The 25,416-nt window shown below is 42.5% G+C and overlaps 2 protein-coding genes across 4 annotated transcripts in view; one reads left to right on the forward strand and one right to left on the reverse strand.

Annotated features, from left to right (window-relative positions):
* Positions 1-25,416, reverse strand: part of LOC138981586 (uncharacterized) — a 76,448-nt gene that overhangs the window by 30,192 nt on the left and 20,840 nt on the right. For all 3 annotated transcript variants that reach the window (XM_070354552.1, XM_070354551.1, XM_070354554.1), the window contains exon 2: positions 10,486-11,288. In XM_070354552.1, coding sequence (XP_070210653.1) covers positions 10,486-10,764 — 279 coding nt within the window. In that variant the 5' untranslated portion in view covers positions 10,765-11,288. The remainder of the gene's footprint in view (positions 1-10,485; positions 11,289-25,416) is intronic.
* On the forward strand, positions 11,878-18,363 carry LOC138983049 (uncharacterized). The gene is made up of 2 exons (XM_070356452.1): positions 11,878-12,691; positions 18,200-18,363. The coding sequence occupies exons 1-2, from the start codon at positions 11,878-11,880 to the stop codon at positions 18,361-18,363; spliced, it is 978 nt and encodes a 325-aa protein (XP_070212553.1).

Consider the following 25,416-nt stretch of genomic DNA (forward strand, 5'->3'; position numbering starts at 1 on the left):
GAGGATCAGAATTTTCATATAATATCATCGGAAGCTGTTTCAACGGGAAAATGTGAAACTTTTGTCACTTTTTAACATGGAATTTCATCTTTGAGCGTTTCAAGCGGACTTTAATAAAATAGTTATTTGCGAATTAAGCAGCGGAAGACACTCACCGGTTCAACATGTGTATGGTCATTAAACCTCAAAACATTTCAGTAAGTGGTTTAGACAAACACCTCCGACATGTGAGGGTGACTGGTTTGTAGCTGAAGAGTTTTTTTCTAAAGTGTGTTCTAAATACAAATGACCGTACTGGTAATGATGTAATGAGTTGTTCTAATCTTGTTCTTGGAACTCTTGCTGTTCCAAGCTTGTTCTTAGCAAGTCTTGGTGACGAGAACAAAGACTATCAATGAAATCTTTAGAAATAACCTCTGACAACGACGACGATGACGACGACGATGACGATAACAACAACAACAACAAATGACATCGACGACGACGACGACGACGACAACAACAACAACAACAACAACAACAACAACAACAACAACAACAACAACAACAACAACAACAACAACAACAACAACAACAACAACAACAACAACAACAACAACAACAACAACAACAACAACAACAACAACAACAACAACAACAACAACAACAACAACAACAACAACAACAACAACACGAGAACAACAACAATCACGACAACGAACATGACAACAACAACACCAACAACTACGACGACAACTACAACGACTGGGTTATGATGACATCACCAATGATTTAAAGGCCGTTAAAAAATCGTTAAATCCTATTTCTTCACTGATTCTTATGAAATTTTAAAGGTAGGTTTGTTGTCCCCAACTTATTTTCACTCCATACTTTTCCAGAAGAAAAACATAATTTTGGCAGTTAAAACCCGTTAAATTTCAATTCTTCACCGATATTTATGAAATTTTGTGGGTAGGTTCGTTGTCCCCAACTGATTTTCACTCTATACTTTTCCAGAAGAAAGACATAATTTTGGCAGTTAAAAAACGTTAAATTTCAATTCTTCACCTATCTTTATGAAATTTAGTGGGTGGGTCCGTTGTCCCAAACTGAATTTTAAGACATACTTTTCCAGACAAAAAACCTTATTTTTGGCAGTTAAAAACCGTTAAATCTCAATTCTTCATCGATATTTATGAAATTTTGTGGGTAGGTTCGTTGTCCCCAACTGATTTTCACTCCATACTTTTCCAGAAGAAAAACATAATTTTGGCAGTTAAAAACCGTTACATTTAAATTTTCACCTATCTTTATGAAATTTAGTGGGTGGGTCCGTTGTCCCAAACTGAATTTCAAGACAAACTATTCCAGTCAAAAAAACTTATTTTTGGCAGTTAAAAACCGTTAAGTCTCAATTCTACACCGATATTTATGACATTTTGTGGGTAGGTTTGTTGTCAGATTTGACATGATGGCAGAATTGAAAGTGTGAGATTACCCGCTATTGTGTTTTCAGCGTAGCAATAGGGCCCGATATTTAGACGAGACAAGTATAATGCCGACGAGTCGAAGACGAGTCGCATTATACTTGTTCGAGTCTAAATATCGGACCCTATTGCTACGATGAAAACACAATAGCGATTATATAGCTATTCTGACATTAAATTCTGTGTTAAAATCATGTTTTTGTCAGCAACAAGTACCAGAATGGTCCATGTCGTTGAGTGCAGACGACGGTTCCCTTTCCGCATGAAGCCACGGAAATAACCGAACATTGAAAAACCCACGGACATGTATTACGGAGAAAACTCGAGATAACCGGATGTTTAGCATTACGTCAATATGCTAGGAATCATATGACGTCATGACGTATCATGCTTGCCTACGTATATTGTATGTTCGAAAGTCTGACTTCTGTTGGGAATTCGCGTGGTGAAGACTGCGGTAAATCTGCAGATGATAAGAGAACAAGGATTGTCTCAGAAGAAACGACTAAATGTTTCAGACCGGTAACTTCATTTCAACATTGCACTATACAATGGACGTTCTATGTGACAGGAGAGTTTGCTGATTTTGTGTTAAACATTGGAGAGATCGTCTGTTAGAATCAGAGATAGGTCGCTTCAGATTGCAGCTTCTGGAAATTTGCTATCGACATTTGTAAAGCTGAAAAACATTCCCGAGAAGAATTTCAAGTTTGTAAAGCTGAAAAATATTCCCAAGATGAATTTCAAGTTGTCAGTGTATGCTGTTGTCGATAGAAACATCGCCACGTGGTACAGATGTGTAAACCGGAATCATGCGTCGGCCATTTAACTCAATATGCTTTTGGATGCCATTTTACTCAATATGCTTTTGGATATTGAGTAAAATGGCCGACTTCGGCAGCAATATGCTTTGATGATAGGAAGAGACCATCCAATCACAGCCCCCGAATTCCCCCACGTGTTCATCAGAATAGCTATATATCCTGATGTTTCACAATTTATGCTGCATAATTCAGCCCCATAGGCGCTTGAATTTTAGGTGGAGTTGGATTTTTTTTCAGCCCAAACCAGTAACCCCCACATGGTTTTCATGTCCCTTTCTGAGAGACTTCAAGAAGTTTCAATTTGACGTCATGATTAGCCTGCCGCATTAGCAAGTATGAAAACACGTCATCGATGACACATTTTAAGACAGAGAGAGAGAGAGAGAGAGAGAGAGAGAGAGAGAGAGAGAGAGAGAGAGAGAGAGAGAGAGAGAGAGAGAGAGAATCATGTACACACAGATGGACGACTTCGCTTGGGGTATGTACTGCCCGGCAGTACACATCTACTTTATTATTATTATCCAAGCGGAGCGCGGTAGTTTTTTTTTTCATCTCCCAGCACTGAAAATTTTTTTGCCAAGTGGTGTCTGTCTGTGAACATTGTTCTAGAATTCATCTTTTAGCACAATATTAGCGACACTGTTTGGACAATTCTATTAAAATTAGGCGTACAAACTGATTTTGTTTCGGGGAATCCTCTCAGAGGATCAGAATTTTCATATAATATCATCGGAAGCTGTTACAACGGGAAAATGTGAAACTTTTGTCACTTTTTAACATGGAATTTCATCTTTGAGCGTTTCAAGCGGACTTTAATAAAATAGTTATTTGCGAATTAAGCAGCGGAAGACACTCACCGGTTCAACATGTGTATGGTCATTAAACCTCAAAACATTTCAGTAAGTGGTTTAGACAAACACCTCCGACATGTGAGGGTGACTGGTTTGTAGCTGAAGAGTTTTTTTCTAAAGTGTGTTCTAAATACAAATGACGTACTGGTAATGATGTAATGAGTTGTTCTAATCTTGTTCTTGGAACTCTTGCTGTTCCAAGCTTGTTCTTAGCAAGTCTTGGTGACGAGAACAAAGACTATCAATGAAATCTTTAGAAATAACCTCTGACAACGACGACGATGACGACGACGACGACGATAACAACAACAACAACAAATGACATCGACGACGACGACGACAACAACAACAACAACAACAACAACAACAACAACAACAAAAACAACAACACGAGAACAACAACAATCACGACAACGAACATGACAACAACAACTACGACGACAACTACAACGACTGGGTTATGATGACATCACCAATGATTTAAAGGCCGTTAAAAAATCGTTAAATCCTATTTCTTCACTGATTCTTATGAAATTTTAAAGGTAGGTTTGTTGTCCCCAACTTATTTTCACTCCATACTTTTCCAGAAGAAAAACATAATTTTGGCAGTTAAAAACCGTTAAATTTCAATTCTTCACCGATATTTATGAAATTTTGTGGGTAGGTTCGTTGTCCCCAACTGATTTTCACTCTATACTTTTCCAGAAGAAAGACATAATTTTGGCAGTTAAAAAACGTTAAATTTCAATTCTTCACCTATCTTTATGAAATTTAGTGGGTGGGTCCGTTGTCCCAAACTGAATTTTAAGACATACTTTTCCAGACAAAAAACCTTATTTTTGGCAGTTAAAAACCGTTAAATCTCAATTCTTCATCGATATTTATGAAATTTTGTGGGTAGGTTCGTTGTCCCCAACTGATTTTCACTCCATACTTTTCCAGAAGAAAAACATAATTTTGGCAGTTAAAAACCGTTACATTTAAATTTTCACCTATCTTTATGAAATTTAGTGGGTGGGTCCGTTGTCCCAAACTGAATTTCAAGACAAACTATTCCAGTCAAAAAAACTTATTTTTGGCAGTTAAAAACCGTTAAGTCTCAATTCTACACCGATATTTATGACATTTTGTGGGTAGGTTTGTTGTCAGATTTGACATGATGGCAGAATTGAAAGTGTGAGATATCCTGATGTTTCACAATTTATGCTGCATAATTCAGCCCCATAGGCGTTTGAATTTTAGGTGGAGTTGGGTTTTTTTTCAGCCCAAACCAGTAACCCCCACATGGTTTTCATGTCCCTTTCTGAGAGACTTCAAGAAGTTTCAATTTGACGTCATGATTAGCCTGCCGCATTAGCAAGTATGAAAACACGTCATCGATGACACATTTTAAGACAGAGAGAGAGAGAGAGAGAGAGAGAGAGAGAGAGAGAGAGAGAGAGAGAATCATGTACACACAGATGGACGACTTCGCTTGGGGTATGTACTGCCCGGCAGTACACATCTACTTTATTATTATTGTTATTAATATGTATGATGAACAAAATTCTAAATGTCAGGTGGCTGTATGTTTGTTTTGGTCATCCTACTTACAGTTACACTGACCAGGGGCCTATATAGTATATGCACTAAGGCACATTTGTTACTGGTATTTGATTCATGGTACATGCAGCAATGTGTAATTGTAAGAAAAACTGCACTTTCTACAAATGTACAACGAAAAAGTCATACTGACTGTGCCAGAGGCCAGATCGACCTAGATCATGTAACTGTAGTGTAGCTGGTAAGCCACTATATGTGCATCCTTGCAAGTTGTAAATGTTTCGTTTTTAAAATTTTCAAGAAATCAACTAGTGCCTACTTTACTTTACACACAAACAGAAACACTTTTGGATTTAGCCACTGCACTGACTTCATAAAAAAAGAAGTTATCGAGCATTCGTCAAAATTAGTTTGTTTGTGTTCGTGGACTGGAGAAAAGAGTTCAACATTACCAACTGATCTCACAGTATGGCCGTCAAGTTCTGGGCGTCAGTTTACTTCCTGTTCCTGCTACATTGTCAAAATTGTTCTGTTTGAACCTGCATCACAAAATGTTTTGAATGGCGCATCATTGGAAGGGGAAAAACTACACTCACTGTAAACTTTTAAGACGCCCAGAGTTATTTCCACTTGCTAAATGTTCGGGACTGATCACTATAAACCGAAAGGTAGCGTAAATAGACGATGCATGACCATGGGTTCGGAACTTTCCGTCAACAATGCAAGCATGTAGAGGTTACATGCCGAGTCTCAGTATTATGGTCGAAGTTGGCGGATCATGAAAAATGCGAGCTTCAGCGAGCTTTTTCATGACCGCGAACTTCGACCATTAATTTTAATATGATCACTGAGACGAGGTGTGTAACCTCTTTATTCCTCCTTTCTTCAGTTATTCAAAGAAAACAGGAGTATTTGTGCGAAAGTTTGATCGAATCCGAATCACTCAACCAGTCAACCTGCGCAGGCGATCGATTAATGCGCGATTGTATAGTTCCGTGCAAATCATTCCATTCTGTTACCACTTCTTGTCAGTTTCCCTGTTTTGGACTAAAGTCAAGTACACAGATATGCTGTTATTCTGCTGTGGCGGTAAAGGCAGATATTGTGTGTTCTGTTTATGTTTCAGTATCGCTTAGGATAATGTTCTTTCGTCAAATGGGACTAGCAGACGAACTTTTGCACCCGTGTTTCCAACGTTAATTACTGTATGAAGTTCAGTTTTCTGGGCAAAATAGTGTATGAAACCGCTTTATGTTGTTTAAATTGATGAGATGTGTGCATTTGGTTGCGTTTGATCTGTTTATTAAATGAAATATTGTTGAAAACTGACCGTCGTATTGCAGTCTGTTGTCGAAAAAACTGAGTGAAAAGAAGGGGAACTACTCTTGTCGCTAGACAAAGTATGAGTTACTTGCCTGTGATGAACGGTTTGTGCACGGCAGATCTAGATTCAGAAAACAACCGAACTCATGGATTTTATATGGAGATTCATGTGTTCAGGCCTGTAGTTGTTAATTTAAATGCGGTATGTTTGTATTGTTTGCTCCAGAGATGTATACTTCGTACGTATAGAGCGTTCGGAACTTCTCAGTCGCAAAAGTAGTACCAAAACAGAACAGCTTCTCAACCCATTCCACTATCGAGGATTCAGGCTGTTGCTGGCTCGTTATTTGTTTGGTTGCTGGTTCATTATCGAAAAATAACTAGCTCTACAAGTTTACAGAGGTAAAGAAGCAGAGGGGGGAATAAATTAAAATCGTCGCGATATAACCTTCGTGGTTGAAAACGACGTTAAACACCAAATAAAGAAAGAAAGAATAAATTAAAATACTTCCCTTACAAAAACGGAATGTACCGAAACTGCACGACAGTAGGGAGTTCGTCTGTTTCCGAAAGTTATCGGGCAACTCCGGAAAATTCCGATCAGTTTTACGGAAATTAACGGGAACAACCGATAACGTACGAAATTCCAGGTTCGCGGGAAACTTCCGAACCTCTTCGGGGGAAATGTTGACGGCGAAAAGCCGAAACTGCCGAAACTTGACATTTTTGTGGTCAAGCAAGGTGATTATTTTTACCTTATTTCTGTGGTCGATTTCAAGTTGAGCAATTCTAGACTTTTCACGGCTGATGACTCATCGCCGAATGTTTCCGATTTTGCTGCAAGTGAACATAACTCTCCTCTGCAGAGTTTCTTCTATTCCCTAAGAACGTGAACTTTGTGTCTGAAGTTGCAATGGCGGTGAATTCAAATTTGTGAAGGTTTTGTTTAAGTTTCCAAACCGCGGAGCTATATGACCCTGCGTTTTCCGACATTTGTTTTAATGCCCAGTGTTTTACTGAAATTTCAAGTGAAGATCTGAGAAACAGAGGGAGCGGACTCTCTTATCCTTAGCGGATTATGACTTTATTCAGTTATTCTGCAGAAAAACAGAAATGCTGGAGAAAAACTGTTTGTTTCTGCAGCATTTCTGCATAATGTCATCTTTCGCCGAAGCAACGGGTTTTTCTGGAGCAAAACATTTTACTGCAGTAAAATTGAAATCAAGAATGCTGCAGTAAAACGGTGCTGTTGTTTTACTGCAGAGAACCTGTTTACACTTTTTCTGCAGCATTTTGTCAGTACTGGCTCATTATAATGTTGGAGCACGCGAGCCCCCCTCTGTCGAGAGATGGACTCATCCAGAATTACCAATAGTTACAAACTATTATACTATCCCAGGGGGCGACGAATACAAACGCTATTTTACAAGGTTGTTCGTTTTTCTCCAGACTATTCTGAAGAAAAAGTTAATCGCAATAATGCTGCAGAAAACCAAGTAAACATTATGCTTCAGAAAAACTGTTTTACTGCAGTAAAAAACGTTGCTTCGGCGAAAGATGACATTATGCAGAAATGCTGCAGAAAAGAAAGTTTATCTCCTCCATTTCGGTTTTTCTACAGAATAACTAAATAATGTCATAATCCGCCAAGAGCCAGTACAAAATGCTGCAGAAAAAATGTAAACAGGTTTTCTGCAGTAAAACAACAGCACCGTTTTACTGCAGCATTCTTGATTTCAATTTTACTGCAGTAAAATGTTTTGCTGTAGAAAAAAAACGCTGCTTCGTCGAAAGATGACATTATGCAGAAGTGCTGCAGAAAAGAACGGTTTTTCTCCAGCATTTGTCTTTTCTGCAGAATAACTGAATAAAGTCATAATCCGCCAAGGATACTCTCTCTAATATTCACTGATACGACATGTATGTGAGCGAGAGGTGCGGAATAATCTCCTGGTACCCGAGAGAATGCTGAATGGATGAGCGACTTTCAAGTGAAGAGGAAAGTGTTTGAGAATTCTCAATGCCAACCCAACTGACACTCTGAGTGCACACCGGTGTAACACGACATTTTTACTCCACGAAAAATTTACTCCGGAGTAAATATTTCGTACGAAATTCTTACTCCGACTACACTTTTCGTACGAGAAAAAAACTCCCCAAGGCACGAAAAAATTACTCCCTCCACGAAATTTTTACTCCCCATTTTTTTTTACTTCCAGTAAAAATCTCGTACGCAAAAATGGGATGCGGGCGAAGGGATAATGCCAATAAGTGATCTCGCGCACACGAATGTCGCGCTACCCTCCTTCCACCCCTTCCACCACCAAGACTAACAGGGGACAAGGGAGTAAAAATGTCGTACACCTGGCATTGGAAGTTAAATTGCTCGTGTTGGGGTGAAGCAATTTATTCGTTATTTATTCGTCAGGGGAGTAACATTTTTGAACGAAATGTTTACTCGGAACTCACCTGTCTTGGGGAGTAATTTTCTCGTGCAATGGGGGAGTGCTTTTTTCGTAAAGGGAGTAACTTTTTCGTACCAAATGTTTACTCCGGAGTAAACATCTCGTGGGAGTAATTTTCTCGTGTTACACCGGCATAATGTAAGCCATGTACCTCAAGTTGGACCATTGCATACTCAGAGATGCTCAAGTTATGGACGCAAATCACGTTTTTTCTTTAATCTGATTTTTAAGGAATTAACCAATCATAGGAACTTATCTGCATCCTGAATACCGGTAATGTATACTGAGTTAAACATGCTTTAAACCTGAGCCAGAAGTGCTCTTTCTCTTTCTACGCCTGTCGGTCTGTCTGTTGTGAAAGAGCAGTGATTGCATATATAATTACCCTAGTTCATAATGATTAAAAGACAAAAAAAAATCTGTTCTTAACTTTCTCTCTTTCTCTCGCCCTCCCTTCTTTTGCTTGTGTGCATACATGTGTCACTGAGAGCGCCGCCGGGCACGTGCGAGCATGTTTGTGTGTGTGTCTGTGTGTGTATCTGTCTGTCTGTCTGTTTTTACACCCCCGGTATAGGGGTGTGTATAGGTTTCGCTCGATGTGTTTGTTTGGGTATTTGTTTGGGTGTTTGTTTGGGTGTTTGTGTTCGCAAGTAGATCTCAAGAATGAACGGACCGATCGTCACCAAACTTGGTGAACAGGTTCTATACATTCCTGAGACGGTCCTTACAAAAATTGGGACCAGTCAAACACACGGTTAGGGAGTTATTGGTGGATTAAAATTATACAAGGACTTATAGAGGCACACCCCCGTTGGTCAAAGGGAAATAACCATTCTCACTGCCACCAACTGAGAAGGTTATTTCCCTTTGACGGGGGTGTTTTTCCTATCGGAGGAATTTCTTGTTCTGTTTTGCATAGTCTTTTTACATTTAGTCAAGTTTTGACTGAATGTTTTAACATAGAGGGGGGAATCGAGACGAGGGTCGTGGTGTGTGTGTGTGTGTGTGTGTGTGTGTGTGTGTGTGTGTGTGTGTGTGTGTGTGTGTCTGTCTGTCTGTCTGTCTGTCTGTCTGTCTGTCTGTCTGTCTGTCTGTCTGTGTGTGTGTAGAGCGATTCAGACTAAACTACTGGGCCGATCTTTATGAAATTTTACATGAGAGTTTCTGGGTATGATATCCCCGGACGTTTTTTTTCATTTTTTCGATAAATACCTTTGATGACGTCATATCCGGCTTTTTGTAAAAGTTGAGACGGCACTGTCACACCCTCATTTTTCAATTAAATTGATTGAAATTTTGGCAAAGCAATCTTCGACGAAGGCCGGGGTTTGGTATTGCATTTCAGCTTGGTGGATTAAAAACTAATGAGTGAGTTTGGTCATTAAAAATCGGAAACTTGTAATTAAAATTATTTTTTTATTAAACGATCCAAAAACAATTTCATCTTATTCTTCGTCATTTTCTGATTCCAAAAACATATACATATGTTATATTTGGATTAAAAACAAGCTCTGAAAATTAAAAATATAAAAATTATGATCAAAATTAAATTTCCGAAATCGTTTTAAAAACTATTTCATCTTATTCCTTGTCGGTTCCTGATTCCAAAAACATATAGATATGATATGATATGTTTGGATTAAAAACACGCTCAGAAAGTTAAAACGAAGAGAGGTACAGTAAAGCGTGCTATGAAGCACAGCGCAATCGCTACCGCGCCAAACAGGCTCGTCACTTTCACTGCCTTTTGCACTAGCGGCGGACTACGTTCAGTTTCATTCTGTGAGTTCCACAGCTTGACTAAATGTAATAATTTCGCCTTAAGCGACTTGTTTTGTTTTGTTGTGCAAACGTAGACTGAACAAACTCGTTAAAGAAAAGACACACAGCGACCGTGCTGCAATGCTAACCAGAGTGCAAAATACATCAACACGATCAGTAATGAAAGGCATGTCTGATCGAGGCAGAAGAGATCCCCTGTAACAATGAGGAGGGCCCGAATAAATGGACTCACCTGGGTGTCAGGAAAGTCAGTGCGCGACGTGGAAGGACACTTGAGCTCGCACACCTTGCTGCTGTTGCACGTGGCTTCGTCCATACTTGACGCACATCCACTGGCACCGCTACACGTGACTGTCACGTTCTGGGCCAGGTTGGTGGACAGCTGTGGTGAAGCCACCATGAAGGCCGCTCTGCAGGTCGTGCACATCACCAGCGTCACTGTCACCATGGCGACCACTGACGCCCTCCCCATCACGTCAGCACCACGTGAACACTCCTTGAACATCTTCATTGTGGTAGTCAAGCTTGATGAGATACTGAGTCCGGCCGGTACGACCTGCGATAAATCCGGGCCAGTTTCGGCTGATGAACATTGACTCTGTTCGTCCCCTTTTCGCCTCTCCCAGCAGGCTCGCTGTTGGTGCAGAATCTTTTCAAGCACGTGCACTGTCAGGACATCCACCAGGTTTTTCCCGCTTAGAGCTCGTGGAGGTGTGTCTCTGACGGTTGGGGTAGAGCCTTCCCCAACACCCAATACGTTAGAAATAGAAAAAAACGGAGGTAGCCTAGTTTGTTTGCGTGACAGAGACTCTTTATAGAGCAATAGCGTTAGCTTTTGTGACTGCCGAGACTCTGTATGATGAAATCTGTGATGTCCCTTTAGAAAAGTCCAAGTTGCGTTGACAAAGACCACTGCTGTGTGGTTGGTTGTCAGCTGCTGGTTATCTTTCCGTGGTGTGTCAAGAACTCAACAGGCCTGGGTCTTCAAGCACCATCACAATCTGACGTCATTTCCTTCCGGGGCGGCGTCCACATCTGAAAGTAGGCAACAATCATCAAAGTAAAGTTCAAGTACGCCTCTAGTTTTATCTCGTGGTTATCACATTTCACATACCCGGCACCGCAGTGACACACAAACAGTGACGCACCCACGCACGCACGCACGCACACACACACGCGCACACACACACACACACACACACACACACACACACACACACACACACACCCGCAACGGCGAACGCGAGCGCAACAACCATTTTCTGTTATCACGACTATTAGGCCCCCTATCCGGTGATTAACTGAAAAAGACTTCAAAACACTAATACATATCACTTTGGCAGAGCTCGGGAATTTCCTCTTTCAAAGAACAGACGTTCTTGAAAGTCTCCATTTGTGTTTTGAAAAATGAAAATGTTTAAATAGCCAGCTGACTCCAAAGCAAGTAGATTAAGAGAGTGATAATGTTTTCCTTGGTTTTCCGTATTTTAAATTGATAATTTTCTCAACTGACTGCACCCTCGTCCACAACGTCTCCGCCTACCTGGAGAAACCCTCCTCTTACGCCAGGGTCCTGTTCATCGACTTCAGCAGCGCCTTCAACACCATCCAGCCTCATCTCATGATGAGGAAGCTGCTGGAGTTCGACGTCAATCCAGTGCTGATCAGTTGGGTCTTCAGCTTCCTTACGAAGCGAACCCAGCGGGTCCGTATTGGACAAGTCTTGTCCGAGGCTGTCGCCACCAATACAGGCGCCCCTCAAGGCTACGTGCTGTCTCCCACGCTCTTCACGCTGTACACCGCCGACTGTCGCCTCAGGGATCTTGTCAACCTGCTGCTGAAGTTTGCAGACGACACATCCCTGTCAGGTCTCATCCTGAAGAACGACGAATCGGCGTACAGACTCGCCGCGGAGGAGCTGGTGCAGTGGTGCGACGACAACTTCCTGGAGCTCAACGTGACCAAGACGAAGGAACTCATCATGGACTTCCGACGAACCAAGTCCGCCGTCGACCCCATCATCATCAAGGGCGAACCAGTCGAGATGGTGGATACCTACAAGTATCTGGGCACCATCATCGACAACCAGCTCGACTGGTCGCCAAACGTGGACGCCGTGTGCAAGCGGGCAAACCAGAGGCTCTTCTTCCTGAGGAAGCTGCGGCAGTTCCACGTCGACCCACAGATCCTCCACCTCTTCTACCAGGCGACTATTCAGAGTGTCGTCTCCTTCAACCAGCTCTGCTACCACAGCAGTGCAAAGAAGGGCGACATGGAAAGGTTGGAGAAGATCGTGAAGAGAGCAGGCTCCATCATTGGCTCTGAGCTTCAGCCTCTCAGCACTCAATTTCCGAGTGTGGCGCTGAAGAAGCTGAGCATGATCCGCTCTGACGACCGCCACCCTCTGCACCAGGCGCTCGCATCGTGCGAGCCCACGCGTGAGTCATCACGCCGTTTGAGGTGCTGGCGGGCCAGGACGAACCGGATGAGCGGGACTCGTTCCTCCCGATGGCTGTACGACTCTACAACCAGTCCCTGTGAATGTGATACATGTAGTATACTAGATAGACTTGAGTGCTGTGAAATGTTACTGTGAGGACTATGGGTGATGTGAACTGTGCTGTGAGGACTATGGGTGATGTGAACTGTGACTGCGGAAGGACAATGAGTGCTGTGAACTGTGGTACGTATAGGGGGGGGGGGGGGGTATGATGTAATGTAATTTGTGATAATGTATGGGGGTTAAGATGTAATGTATATGCATGATAATGTATTCTGTGTCGATTGTGAATGTATGGTGGGGTGGGGTGGGGTGGGGGGGGGGGGGGGGGTACGATTTAATTTAATGAACGATGATGTACTTGGTGTTTGATAGTGTATGATTGTTTGTTAGTTGTAGATATAGTGCGATGTCTGATGTTGTAATGTTTGTGCGTGTGTTATAATGCAATATGTTATGATGTAATGTATGATGATGTATTCGGTGCATGATAGTGGAGGTATGCTTGTTAGTTGTAGATCTAGTACGATGTTTGAGGTTGTAATGTTTGTGCGGGTGTTATAATGCAATATGTAGCCGTATGAGGGTTCCAGTGTGTGAGTTGTACATGGCCGGGTGCTAGAGTGCTGCATGAATGAGTAAGTGCATGTGGAGCTGTATGACTGGGTGAATTGTGGGTTGCGTACGTCCGAGGGGCACATGTAGCCTGTGTGTATGAAGTAGTGGGTATGTTGCGTAAGGCGTGTGCTGATATTGAACTTCAGTTGTGTTTTGTAAATGTCTATGTATCAGTGTATCATGTCTTGCCACACACATGCCAAATTTCCTTGTATTGATGAGGACAATAAAACTTCTTGTATCTTGTATCTTGTTATGAAAGGGATGTCTCAGCCAGATTTAATCATTTGTCCCTGGTAAATTGAAGCATTCCACCTTTGAACACGCTTTGTAGTATGCTACATGTATGCTACTGTCGCAAGTAGAACTAGGCCCTACATAGTATGTCACAGTTTTCAAAACTCTTTACATAAAGTGTGCTCAAAAGTGAAACACTTCAGTTTAAAGTGTTCAATGTTTTATCAAAGAACAAAACAATGTGTATATGTCGCGCCGACATCACGTAATTGCCGACTTCGTGGACTAATCGGCAACATTTTTGCCCATTTCACGTAATCGTCAAAACACTGCCCATTACGTGACGCGAAATCGGCAGCGTTTTGCAAAAAATGCGCAAAGGCTTCTAAAAATTGCCAATTTATCTGAAAGCGCCAGCCAGTCTGTTACTTTTTGTGTCACCAGAACAATGCACTAACATTGCTGTACCTCCTTATTGTGGTTTTTATGGTCTGTGTTGGTCTGTGTTGGTCTGTGTCGAGCATAACTCAGGAAAAGCACGAAAATTACACTTTTTGCCAAAAACTTGCCATAATGTATCGATTATTGCGATATTTATTCATTCGAGTATCTAGCTGTGTAAGTGTGATGATATCCCAGGCATTTTAGAATTTTACAACCAAAAAGGGGCTTCTGATTACGAAAAATGGGCAAATTTTAGTAGCCTTTACGCGTATTTGGCAAAACGCTGCCGATTCCGCGTAATGGGCAGCGTTTTGCCGATTACGCGAAATGAGCAAAAATGTTGCCGATTCCGCGAATTCGGCAATTCCGTGAATTCGGCACGACATATAGCAATTTACTGAATACGCATTTGTATATGAGGTGCTTACTTTTGATGGAAGAAGCAGCGACAATGCCTGACGATATCACCACCCAGACACCAGACACCGTTTGTGAAGAAAGAATGAAAGAAAGAGAGAAAAAAGAAAACCGTATTCAGCCAGTCAATTCTAAGCGGCTTGATGCACTTCAGTTTTTCTGATTTCTCATTTGAAACGCATGAAAAGATATTTTGAATCTGCATTCAAGCAAACTGAGAAGAAATTCACCAAACAGAGTCACAAATTCCATGGCCCTTCAAGACCGGTGTGGCGTTTTCATCTTTCGCCGTGTTGATATTTCGCTTCTCGGCCTCGTTGATCTAGTATAAACTCTACACTGAACAAAAAAACACCCTTCGATAGTACTGATGAGCGACCTTGTGTACCTTACATTTATGGGGCCAAATTTGTCCAACCAATTTGTTTTATTTAACTTAGAAATTTGATTCATCCTAAAATGTTTTCCTTCTAACTCAAGGGACGTAACCACTCAGTACACGTTTTCGAAGAATTCGATTTTGGGGGTGAAATCTATTTAATGTTACCACCAATTTTCTTCACATGCAAGAAACTGACATGCTTTTCGTCCATAAAATAATTTCACTTCTTAATTTTACCAGGAAACAACATTTCAGTCTTGAGTATATGTCGAGGGGGAAATAATTATGTACACAGGCGAAAGATGAAATCGTGACACCGGCTTGAAAGAAGAAGTCGAAGTACTGTTGTGAAATGAAAAGAGTGACTCGCTAGTGAGGAAAAAGTTGGAAGTATTGTTAAACAAAGTGGTGCACTCTCTAATTTCCCTGGAGGTTATTAATGAGACAATAAGCATTTTCGGTTCCTTTAAAACCGTATTAAGTGACTGGCTCTTTACACACACACTAGAAAGCACGTGCGTTGATTACAGGCCCAAAACGGGGAGAAAATAAATCAACTCGATCTCTACACAATCCGCCCCGCTAAGACAAACAAAACATTCACCAAGTATCAGACACGATCATTCGTTTTTTCCGGCGCATAATGAGGAAAACCCGCTGACTTTCTGCGTTTTTCCATTTGTAAAAGCAATTGTTTAACTTCTGTGCTATAAACAAGGACATGAAGGACAAGTGAAGGAAAACTTCCCCATTTTAAGCTACTTTACGTGTGTGCAATGTTTACCACAAAAAGTCTTCGGAGTCAGTAACAAGGACATTTATGGGAAATCGGAATTCCTCTGTTTACCTCATGAATATTAATGAGCAGCACAAAAAGCCCCCTATATTTCAAAATAATATGATACAACTTAGTGTACAAGTCAGCCTAATTAAAATATGCTCTAGATTTATCTGTTTCGGGTTGATGAGAGCATTATTTCAAGAATACCAGGACACTAAAGAAGCTTATTAAAAACCTTGGACCTAATATGGATCCATCCATATTAGGTCCAAGTTAAAAACAGAGTGAAAATAAGTGAAATTATCAACTTCCACGAAAAGAAGACTTTTTGTTGCATTTTTTTTTAGATCTCGAGGGCTAGTTATAGGTTATTTCCAGCAAGCTTCTTAATGAATTAATGAAAATAGCCTTTAGCTTTTATTTTCTTCGATTTGTTGAAGGTGGTCCATATTAGGGGACTCGCACATACTTTGAGATTTTGCTATTATTTTTTGTTTGCAGTAGAAACTCGGGGTCAACACTGCTAGAATGTAACAAATACGGTTTTAGCTGTCATATATAGCAATTTTTGTGTGATAAAAGCTTTGGCTGTGGACAGAAACGAGTCCGTTTTAGCCGGCAAATTTGGAGTGAACGCTGCCAAAAGTGAAAAAAAGAGAAAAAGCCTAACGGTTTTGAGATTTCTGTTTCTGCAACTGTTTTGACAAGTGCAAGTTATCAAGAGAGTGTGAATACAGCGAATACAACTTTTTTGAGCGCTCTAGCGCCGTTAGTTTGTCAGAACAGAAGGTGGTCCATATTAGGAGCCGGTCCATATTAGGAGCCCTTCCCCTACCTTAATGATCGTTGAAGCGAAGACACGGGATCAAGTAGAAGAATAGAAGACACAAGAGAGGGAGAAGGAAGTATAAAGAAGAGAACTTAGGGAAAAGACGAAGAATAAGTCAAAAGTAGAGACAGAGCAAAATTGATGTCTGTAGGTAGAGAGAGTGACCGAACGCGGTCAAGGGGAAAGCATCCACGCAAAGCTGTCTGGAACAATCTCTGGCATTACCCAGCGGCCGCTTCACTGGTCGATATTAGGCGCCCAGGCTCCTAATATGGACCCTTTGTGATTTTTTCTGTATTTAATTTTTGCTGAATGTCTATCAAAGCTATTTAACGGTTAACCTAAGAGAGAAGGACTACCAAACACAAAATGAAACTTCTTCGCAAGAAAACAAGCTAGTTATCAGCATGAAACAAAAAGTGGTCCATATTAGTAGCCCTTCCCCTACTGTTATTCATTCTATTTTTCTGGATCTGGATCTGGATCTGGATTCTTTACGTTGCAGGAACCACTGTTGGTCATCTTTGTTATTTTCTTCGTTGTTGATCTTATTTTGCCGTGATGCCAGGAAAGCACGCCGTGATTGGCGGGCGGCTACGAACCGCGGTTTACGGTCGAACAGACCCTCGGTTTTCCGCCCGATTTCAAACTTGCGGGAAAGGTCGATTCAGTAAAGTTTTTGTGTCGCGGGGGAAAGACTTTGGACACTTTAGAAAAAGAAGACTTACCATGTCCCTCTATTCGTACTGACTAGCATACTATTGCTTCCTTTGATTGCCGAGCACTGGTTCTATGCCACCGTGCACTTTCTATTGATTGCCAAGCACTGGCTCTATGCCACCTTGCACTTTGTTATTGCCAAGCACTGGTTCTATGCCACGGTGCATTTTCTGTTATTGCCAAGCACTGGCCCATGCCACCTTGCACTTTATGTTATTGCCAAGCACTGGCACTATGCCACCGTGCACTTTATATTGATTGCCAAGCACTGGTTCTATGCCACGGTGCACTTGATGTTATTGCCAAGAACTGGCCCATGCCACCTTGCACTTTATGTTGATTGCCAAGCATTGGCTCTTGCCACCGTGCACTCTATGTGGATTTCAAGCACTGGCTAAGCCACCTTGCACTTTATGTTATTGCCAGGCACTGGCACTATGCCACCTTGCACTTTATATTGATTGCCAAGCACTGGCTCTATGCCACCTTGCACTTTCTGTTATTGCCAAGCACTGGCCCATGCCACCTTGCACTTTATGTTATTGCCAAGCACTGGCCCATGCCACCTTGCACTAAGTTATGTTGATTGCCAAGCACTGGCTCATGCCACCGTGCACTCTATGTTGATTTCAAGCACTGGCCCTATGCCACCTTGCACTTTATGTTGATTGCCAAGCACTGGCCAATGCCACCTTGCACTTTATGTTGATTGCCAAGCACTGGCATTATGCCACCGTGCAATTTATGTGATTGCCAAGCACTGGCTCTATGCCCCTGTGCACTTTCTGTTTATTGCCAAGCATGCCCCAGTGCACTTATGTTCCAAACTTCACTTGTCCTTCAGCCTAATTGGGCTGACTGGGCCACTACAGTGTGATTGAGGATTTGTCTTCGTAAACGATAGATCTATATTCTTCCTTCTCCTGCCATGTCTCCGTGCCAATGAATTCACACCCTCCATACAGAACACGAGTTCGGCTGCCCGTTTGTATTCCTGGTTTGCAGCATGCCTCCTAAGCGCAGAGCTGCCGCTGGTGTTGCCTCGGCTACGGCCAAACTGAGGAGACCATCCCGTTGATGTCGCCCCCCTGGGAGCCAGGCAACAACCAGCTGCACCCCAAGCAGCAGCTCCTGACCCGGCGCTTGTCCAAGCCATCACACAGGCCGTCCTCCAAACCGTGAAACATTCACCAAGTATCAGACACGATCATTCGTTTTTTCCGGCGCATAATGAGGAAAACCCGCTGACTTTCTGCGTTTTTCCATTTGTAAAAGCAATTGTTTAACTTCTGTGCTATAAACAAGGACATGAAGGACAAGTGAAGGAAAACTTCCCCATTTTAAGCTACTTTACGTGTGTGCAATGTTTACCACAAACCCACATGCACCTTTTGTACACCCCTTTTGGGGCGCCGCCTTTACCTCATTCTTTTTTCTTCTTCAAAAATTCACTTATATAGATGTGATGGGGTGAAGTAGTGAAGAAGAAGGGGTGCTCAGGCAGGAAGCATGGAATAGAGACGCCAAGTCAGGGGTTGTAGTAACGTGACTTTTTTTTTCATATACCAGAAGTCAGTTAGTGGAGCACACAACAAAATACGTCCACTCTCTCTCGCGTCTTTCAGAGTTCTCTCAGTTCTCTCCCAACCCTAGCATGTACATACATAATCAAACTTTAGCTAGAGTCACCAACATCCAATCAAAATCCTAGTAACTATTAGCAACACAACATTCTAAGATAATAAGCCATTCCATTGGTTAAAGACAAGAAGAAAAGGGGGGGGGGGGGGGGTAAGGGATTACGACCTTCCAACCGCAGCTAACACGCTTCTCCGTATCATATTCAAAGGAATTCACACCTACTTGAAAACTAAATACACTACTCACAAAAAGTTAAGGATCACTATGAGAAAACAGGTGCTCAATAAAATCAGTTCGCCACTGTTATTTATTTCTCAGTCAAACCAAATTGTTATAAATTCTTATTCAGCTGTAAGTGGGCGATGTTGTGTTAGTGGGGAAAAGTGCACGGGATTCTCTACTACTGAGCTTGGTAGCAAAAGAAAAAGTGGAAACTTGCGAAAAAGGACCTTGTTTTGGACCGTTCAGCCCGAACACATTGCACAAGCCACATGGAAAAACCATTATGCACGTGCAAGCACTGCTGTTTATGTGTGAGATGCTGTCACTTGCTTGGTTTTTTGAGAAGACATACCACCAGATTTAGGCATTATCTGACAATACCTCCACGACGAAAATTGAACGAGTTTGAGAGGGGACGAGCTGTTGCATGGTTCCAAGATGGTGTCCCCAAGCGAGAAGTGGCCAGGCGACTTCACGTGTCCATCTCGGTCATTGTCAGACTGATTCAACGTTTCACAGCCACTGGGAGGGTCCAGGAAAGACGCAGACCTTGGCGACCAAAGAAGACAACTCCACGTGAAGATCGTCTCATTGATTGAACGACTAGCCTTGCAAACAAGAACAGCCTCTTCCAGCATTATTCGAAGGCAGCTGAGGGTGGCTACTAACACCAACATCAGCCAGCAGACCACACGGAATCGCCTTCATGGGTTTAACCTCCGTTCTCGTCGCCCAGCTGTACGGCCACGTTTAACTCCAGCCCATAGGGCAGCACGCCGCGCCTTCTGCAGACGTCACGTGAGGTGGACACGTCAGCAATGGTCCCAGGTCCTGTTCAATGATGAATCACGCTTCACCCTGAACCACAACGACGACCGACTGAGGGTCTGGAGGCACCAAGGGAAACGCTACATTGACGCCACTGTCCAAGAAAAGGTGGCCTTTGGTGGAGGTTCTGTAATGGTCTGGGGGGCCTTCAGCCTTCACCACAGAACACCCTTGTTTCATGTACAGGGTAACCTGACTGGCCTCCGATACCGGGATGAGATCCTTCGACCGCTGGCTGTGCCTACACTGCAGCAGATGGGACCGCAGGCTGTCTACCAGGATGACAACGCTCGCCCCCACAGGGCAAGGGTGGTCAACGACTTCCTGCAGCAGTCTGGAGTCAACAGAATGGAGTGGCCAGCATGCAGTCCCGATCTCAACCCGATTGAGAACCTCTGGGATGAGTTGGATCGCAAAGTGAGGAGCAACCACCCCCCTCCCAGGGATGTCCAGCACCTCTACCAGATGCTGCAGGCTGAGTGGCAGGCGCTTCCACAGATGATCTTCACCACCCTGGTCAACTCTATGAGGACTCGCTGCGTCGAATGTCAGAACAGCCAGGGCGGTTACACGCATTACTGAACTTTTGGGAGCATCTGAATGCCATGTCTTGTGATTTCAACGACTTTGTGAAATTAAATGTCGATACGTACACACTTTGATAAAATGTACAAACCAAACGATTGCTCGAAATTGAAGAAAATGTTGTATCGTTATCACTTAAGTATTGAATTAAACGTTTGCCAAATACCAACGCATTGGCTTTCTTATTTGGAAAGTTATGAATTTGTGTGCAAGTGATCCTTAACTTTTTGTGAGTAGCTTAGTACCGATAGAGACATGTCCTTGATCAGTTCTTGAGGCATACTCCCAATCTAAATCGTCTCTTGAGGGCCCCAAAGGGTTTAAAATCGTGATCGTGATTGGCGTTTTTTGACCTTTCTGTGACCGTGATTGCCGAAATTTCAATTTCTGTGATCGTGATGGGACTTTGCCCGTGATCCGTGATGACAAAAAAATCAAGTCTCGTGATCGTGATCGTCATTTGTCTTCGTGATCGTGATGGGCATTATTTCAAAGCATTTTATTTTCAACGTACATTTTTCACAGCTGTATCACTCTATGATCCTCTATTCGTCAAGGTGTTTGTGATCGTGAAAACAAAAATCAAGGTAACTGTGATCGTGAAAGCTAAAATTTCCCTTCCCGTGATCGTGATGATACCCCCCTTTTGGGGCCCTCAATCTAAATCGTCTCTTAGCAAAGTACAAACTGTCTCTCTCTTCGTTGTTACACACTACCTCACAGTCACACACTACCGCCAATATGGTTTCGCCACCACCTTAGGACGAGTTTTCCGGGGAGGGCGAATGGGAGGACTGTCAGAAACTGGGACAGGGGATACAGGGAGAGGACCACTCGCAGACTCACATGTCCGCACATATATATCTAATTTGCTTACTGTTCAGAGGTATAACTACTGTTACCTGTTGACATTTGGGGTTTGCAGACAAGTACTAAATGCCAAATGGCGACCCTGTCCATAAAGACCACCTGTCTTAAGAGTGGTCTCTTTAGACAGGTTCCACTCTAGCTTCAGGTCAAAAATAGTTTAATGTCCTAAAAAAAATAAATCCCAAAACAAAGAGACTGCCAACGTTCCAAAATTCAGAATCAAAAAACAAGACAGGTAGGTTGTTGGAACGTTTGTTATTGACAAAACAATACATTCACAAGTATATCGACCCAACGGTCTTTTAAGTCAATCATTTCGTCATTATAATCATTCATTCGCTTGCGGCTTCGTGGCAGGCGGAAGGAAAAATCAGCCAGATAAGTTTTTGTTATTGTTGGTCTGTGCACTTAAAAGACCGTTGGGTCGATATATTTGTGAATGTATTATTTGTCAATAACAAACGTTCCAACAACCTACCTTTCTTTTTTTTTGATTCTAAATGTCCTAAAGTTTTCAATTCACAAATTAACAAGGGAGGTAACTATTTTCGCAAAAAAAGTTTGAATTGAAGTTTTTCTTACATAATTACATTTCTTTCATGCGTAGTTCTTTGGTATGGAATTCAGAAAACTCATGTGTGGTGGTTCTTGGAATAAATTACAAAGGGCTCTGCTATTTCCCCGGGCGAAGCCGGGCCCTGACTACTAGTCTTTATAAAAGAGTCAAATGTTAAATGCAGAAGGTGAATCATCCAAAACATCAGAGAGAGAGAGAGAGAGAGAGACAGGCAGGCAGGCAGGCAGGCAGGCAGACAGACAGGCAGTCAGGCAGTCAGGCAGACAGGCAGGCAGGCAGGCAGGCAGACAGACAGACAGGCAGGCAGGCAGGCAGGCAGACAGAACAAAGACAGGGGGAGACAGACAGACATTGTCAGACGGCGATCTGACGAAGAAGCAGCCTGTTTACCAACCATACCACATTTAACCAAAATAAAACAACAAAACAAACGCTTTGCTTACCAGCTCGCTAATAATCAACACTGGTGTGACGAAGACGGTTTAAATCAGTCCAAACGACAAAGAAAGTTCAGATCTAAGGGCTATGAAGCTGGAAGGTTAGAGTCAGTATCAATTACGTTGTCCATTTAGGCCAGCGCAGTAGAGTGTAAAACTATGTCTTCCCTGTTAAGATTGTAGGCCTACCTGTACATTCGACAAACTGCCCGTCACTACTGTGGACATTTCCTGGTCATCAGTTTGCTTTTCACCTTTAACTAAGTGCCTGAGGAAAATAGTGCAGATTTTACTCAGCTAACACCTTTCATTTCATACCGATTAGCATATTTGCATACCGATTAGCATTAAAGACACACAATTAATCAATTTTACTAACCAAATGTGCCGTTATTCGCGACAAATCGATCACTATACAAGGAACTTTCGCACTGAGATCACACATAATAATTATTATGGGTGTGATCAATTTTTTTGAAGTTTTCATAAGGGCGTGGCGAATATGCTTAAATATGTGCTATTTCTATATTGCCTGTCCAGGTAATCTTTTTACAGGTTTGAAGTGCTCCGATACCCAAATCTTGCATCGATTCTCACTGGCCTTTCTAGAGGATACTCAATTACTTTCTTGTTGCAAATGTATCCGGCTGAAGATTTATACTGTGCATATAAAGAGGAATGGAGATAAATACAGATCGAGAGAAACTGAAAGTAGGCTAATAGTCACTGACTCTCCGACGGGTTGGCACACACAGACACACACAGACAGAGAGAGAGAGAGAGAGAGAGAGAGAGAGAGAGAGAGAGAGAGAGAGAGAGAGAGAGAGAGAGAGACAGACTTACACACAGACACACACAGACAGACAGAGGCAGACATACAGCCAGAGATGGAGACAGACAGACTCACACACAGACACACACTCGACGCAAACACACACACACACACACACACACACACGCACGCACACACTACAGCCTCTACCCCCCTCCCCTACACTCACACACACACACACACACACACACGCGGAAGGTAGCAAGGAGGAGTGAGAGAGGCGGAAAAGAGAAGGAGAAGAAAGCTACGACAAGCACTGAATTAAGCTCTCGCAAGTAACAAGAACACTCCAATCCATGAGTTCAATATGAACAGAGGGATTTTTTTTTGGTGGTTAACCCCCAGTGACTTTAAACTATGTATTGACACAAAAGATCATGGCAACTTGTACAGCTTGTCAGTGTCATCCCTTGACCCTCACGCCTGCCCACTGTCACGCGGAAGGGGGGGGGGTCGGGGGAGTGTTGAGAGGTAAAGGGGTTTTGGAATGTACACAGATTAGAGACATAATTTAAGCAGTTGTGTATGGTGTTTTTTTCAACTCTTCACAGATTATTCTCTGTTTTTTGTCTTTCTTCTTTTTTCTCTCCATATGTTGAACAGCAAATTCTCTCATAACAAGTTAGATTATACAAATATGCACTACAGTCTGAAATACTTGAGAAAAGCAGAGAGAGAGCCGGAGAGACAGACAGACAGACAGACAGACAGACATACAGACAGACAGAGACGAAGAAATATGAACAGAGACAGAGAGAGATTCGTGTCAGCTGGAAAAGAAGTTAAAAAGAAGACAATAGGCCTTTCTATCTCTAGGTCCTTATTTGACAAATAGAATGTGTGCCTCTCAGTACAGTTCCTCACAAACAGCACGTCTACTTGTATATAAAAAGTCTACATTTTTTCAACCACAACAAGACCACAATTTCTTTCAACAAAATATAATGGGGCACACAAAACGTGAGGTCAAATAAAAATCGAAGGTATATTGAAAGACGAAGAAAGAGGCTTACTGACTGCTGTGAATGGCAGCTTAACACCAGTTTTCCAGCAATAAAACATACATTCTTCCCGCGTTTGTTTTGTTTGTTTTGTTTTTGCTTTAACGCGCAGCCGACCACGAAGGGCCATATCAGGGCGGTGCTGCTTTGACATATAACGTGCGCCACACACAAGGCAGAAGTCCGGCGCAGCACAGGCTTCATGTCTCACCCAGTCACATTATTCTGACACCGGACCAACCAGTCCTAGAACTAACCCCATAATGCCAGACGCCAGGCGGAGCAGCCACTAGATTGCCAATTTTAAAGTCTTAGGTATGACCCGGCCGGGGTTCGAACCCACGACCTCCCGATCACGGGGCGGACGCCTTACCACAAGGCCAACCGTGCCGGTTTCTTCCCGCGTGAAGAACAATGTCAAGCGGACAAACACTCAAGTCCTTAATAGCTAAAAACCGTATGACTTTTAATATTAATTTTACTACTGTCAACCGTCACAGATTTGTCCCGGATGTTGCATGGGATAAGCGCATCCCTCCACTTTAACACACAGTAAACATCAACAGTGTTATGTGCAGAGTGGGCATTTTGTGATCAATTAATTTCCCAATTTTTTGTGTGTTTTTGTTTGTTTTGAGGATGAATAGGTTTTATTGCATACATTTATCAACAAATAACAAATCAAAAGCTCATATCGCACACTTCCTAGGTGGGGTTTTTCCCGGACTAACAGATGTGTCACTTGTCAATTCCACTTCCACTCATGAGTGTTCCCCATCCACCCGTTACTGTTGCATAAACACTTGAGCATGCATAAGTTCACTTACTAGAAATGTTGCATGTTGACTCGAGCTATAAAGGCTTAATGACACTGGAGTCGTTTGTGTGATTAGTCGGTGTTCATTTCAGAGGACGGAAAGTTTAGAGGACCCAAAAAAACTACACCTCACTCGGAGCCGGAAAGCAAACTCACAATTGTCTTTTTCCTCCTTTCATTTGCACAGTTTAGGATGTTATTACAGGGCCGGACCCAGGAGGGGGTTCCAGGGGTTCCGGAACCCCACCCCTGGAAAAAGCATGTACCTTGCTTTGAGTGTTTTTTTGTTTTTTTGGGTTTTTTTAAATAAATTTTGTGTGTGTCTCTAACAAATTTTATTCAATGTGAAATCCGATGAGAAAAAGGTACCCCCCCCCCCCCCCCCCCCCCACAATGCTGCTCTTAACCCTCAAAACAAGGCCCAG

Source organism: Littorina saxatilis, linkage group LG12 (assembly GCF_037325665.1).
Source record: "Littorina saxatilis isolate snail1 linkage group LG12, US_GU_Lsax_2.0, whole genome shotgun sequence".
Lineage (NCBI taxonomy): Eukaryota > Metazoa > Mollusca > Gastropoda > Littorinimorpha > Littorinidae > Littorina > Littorina saxatilis.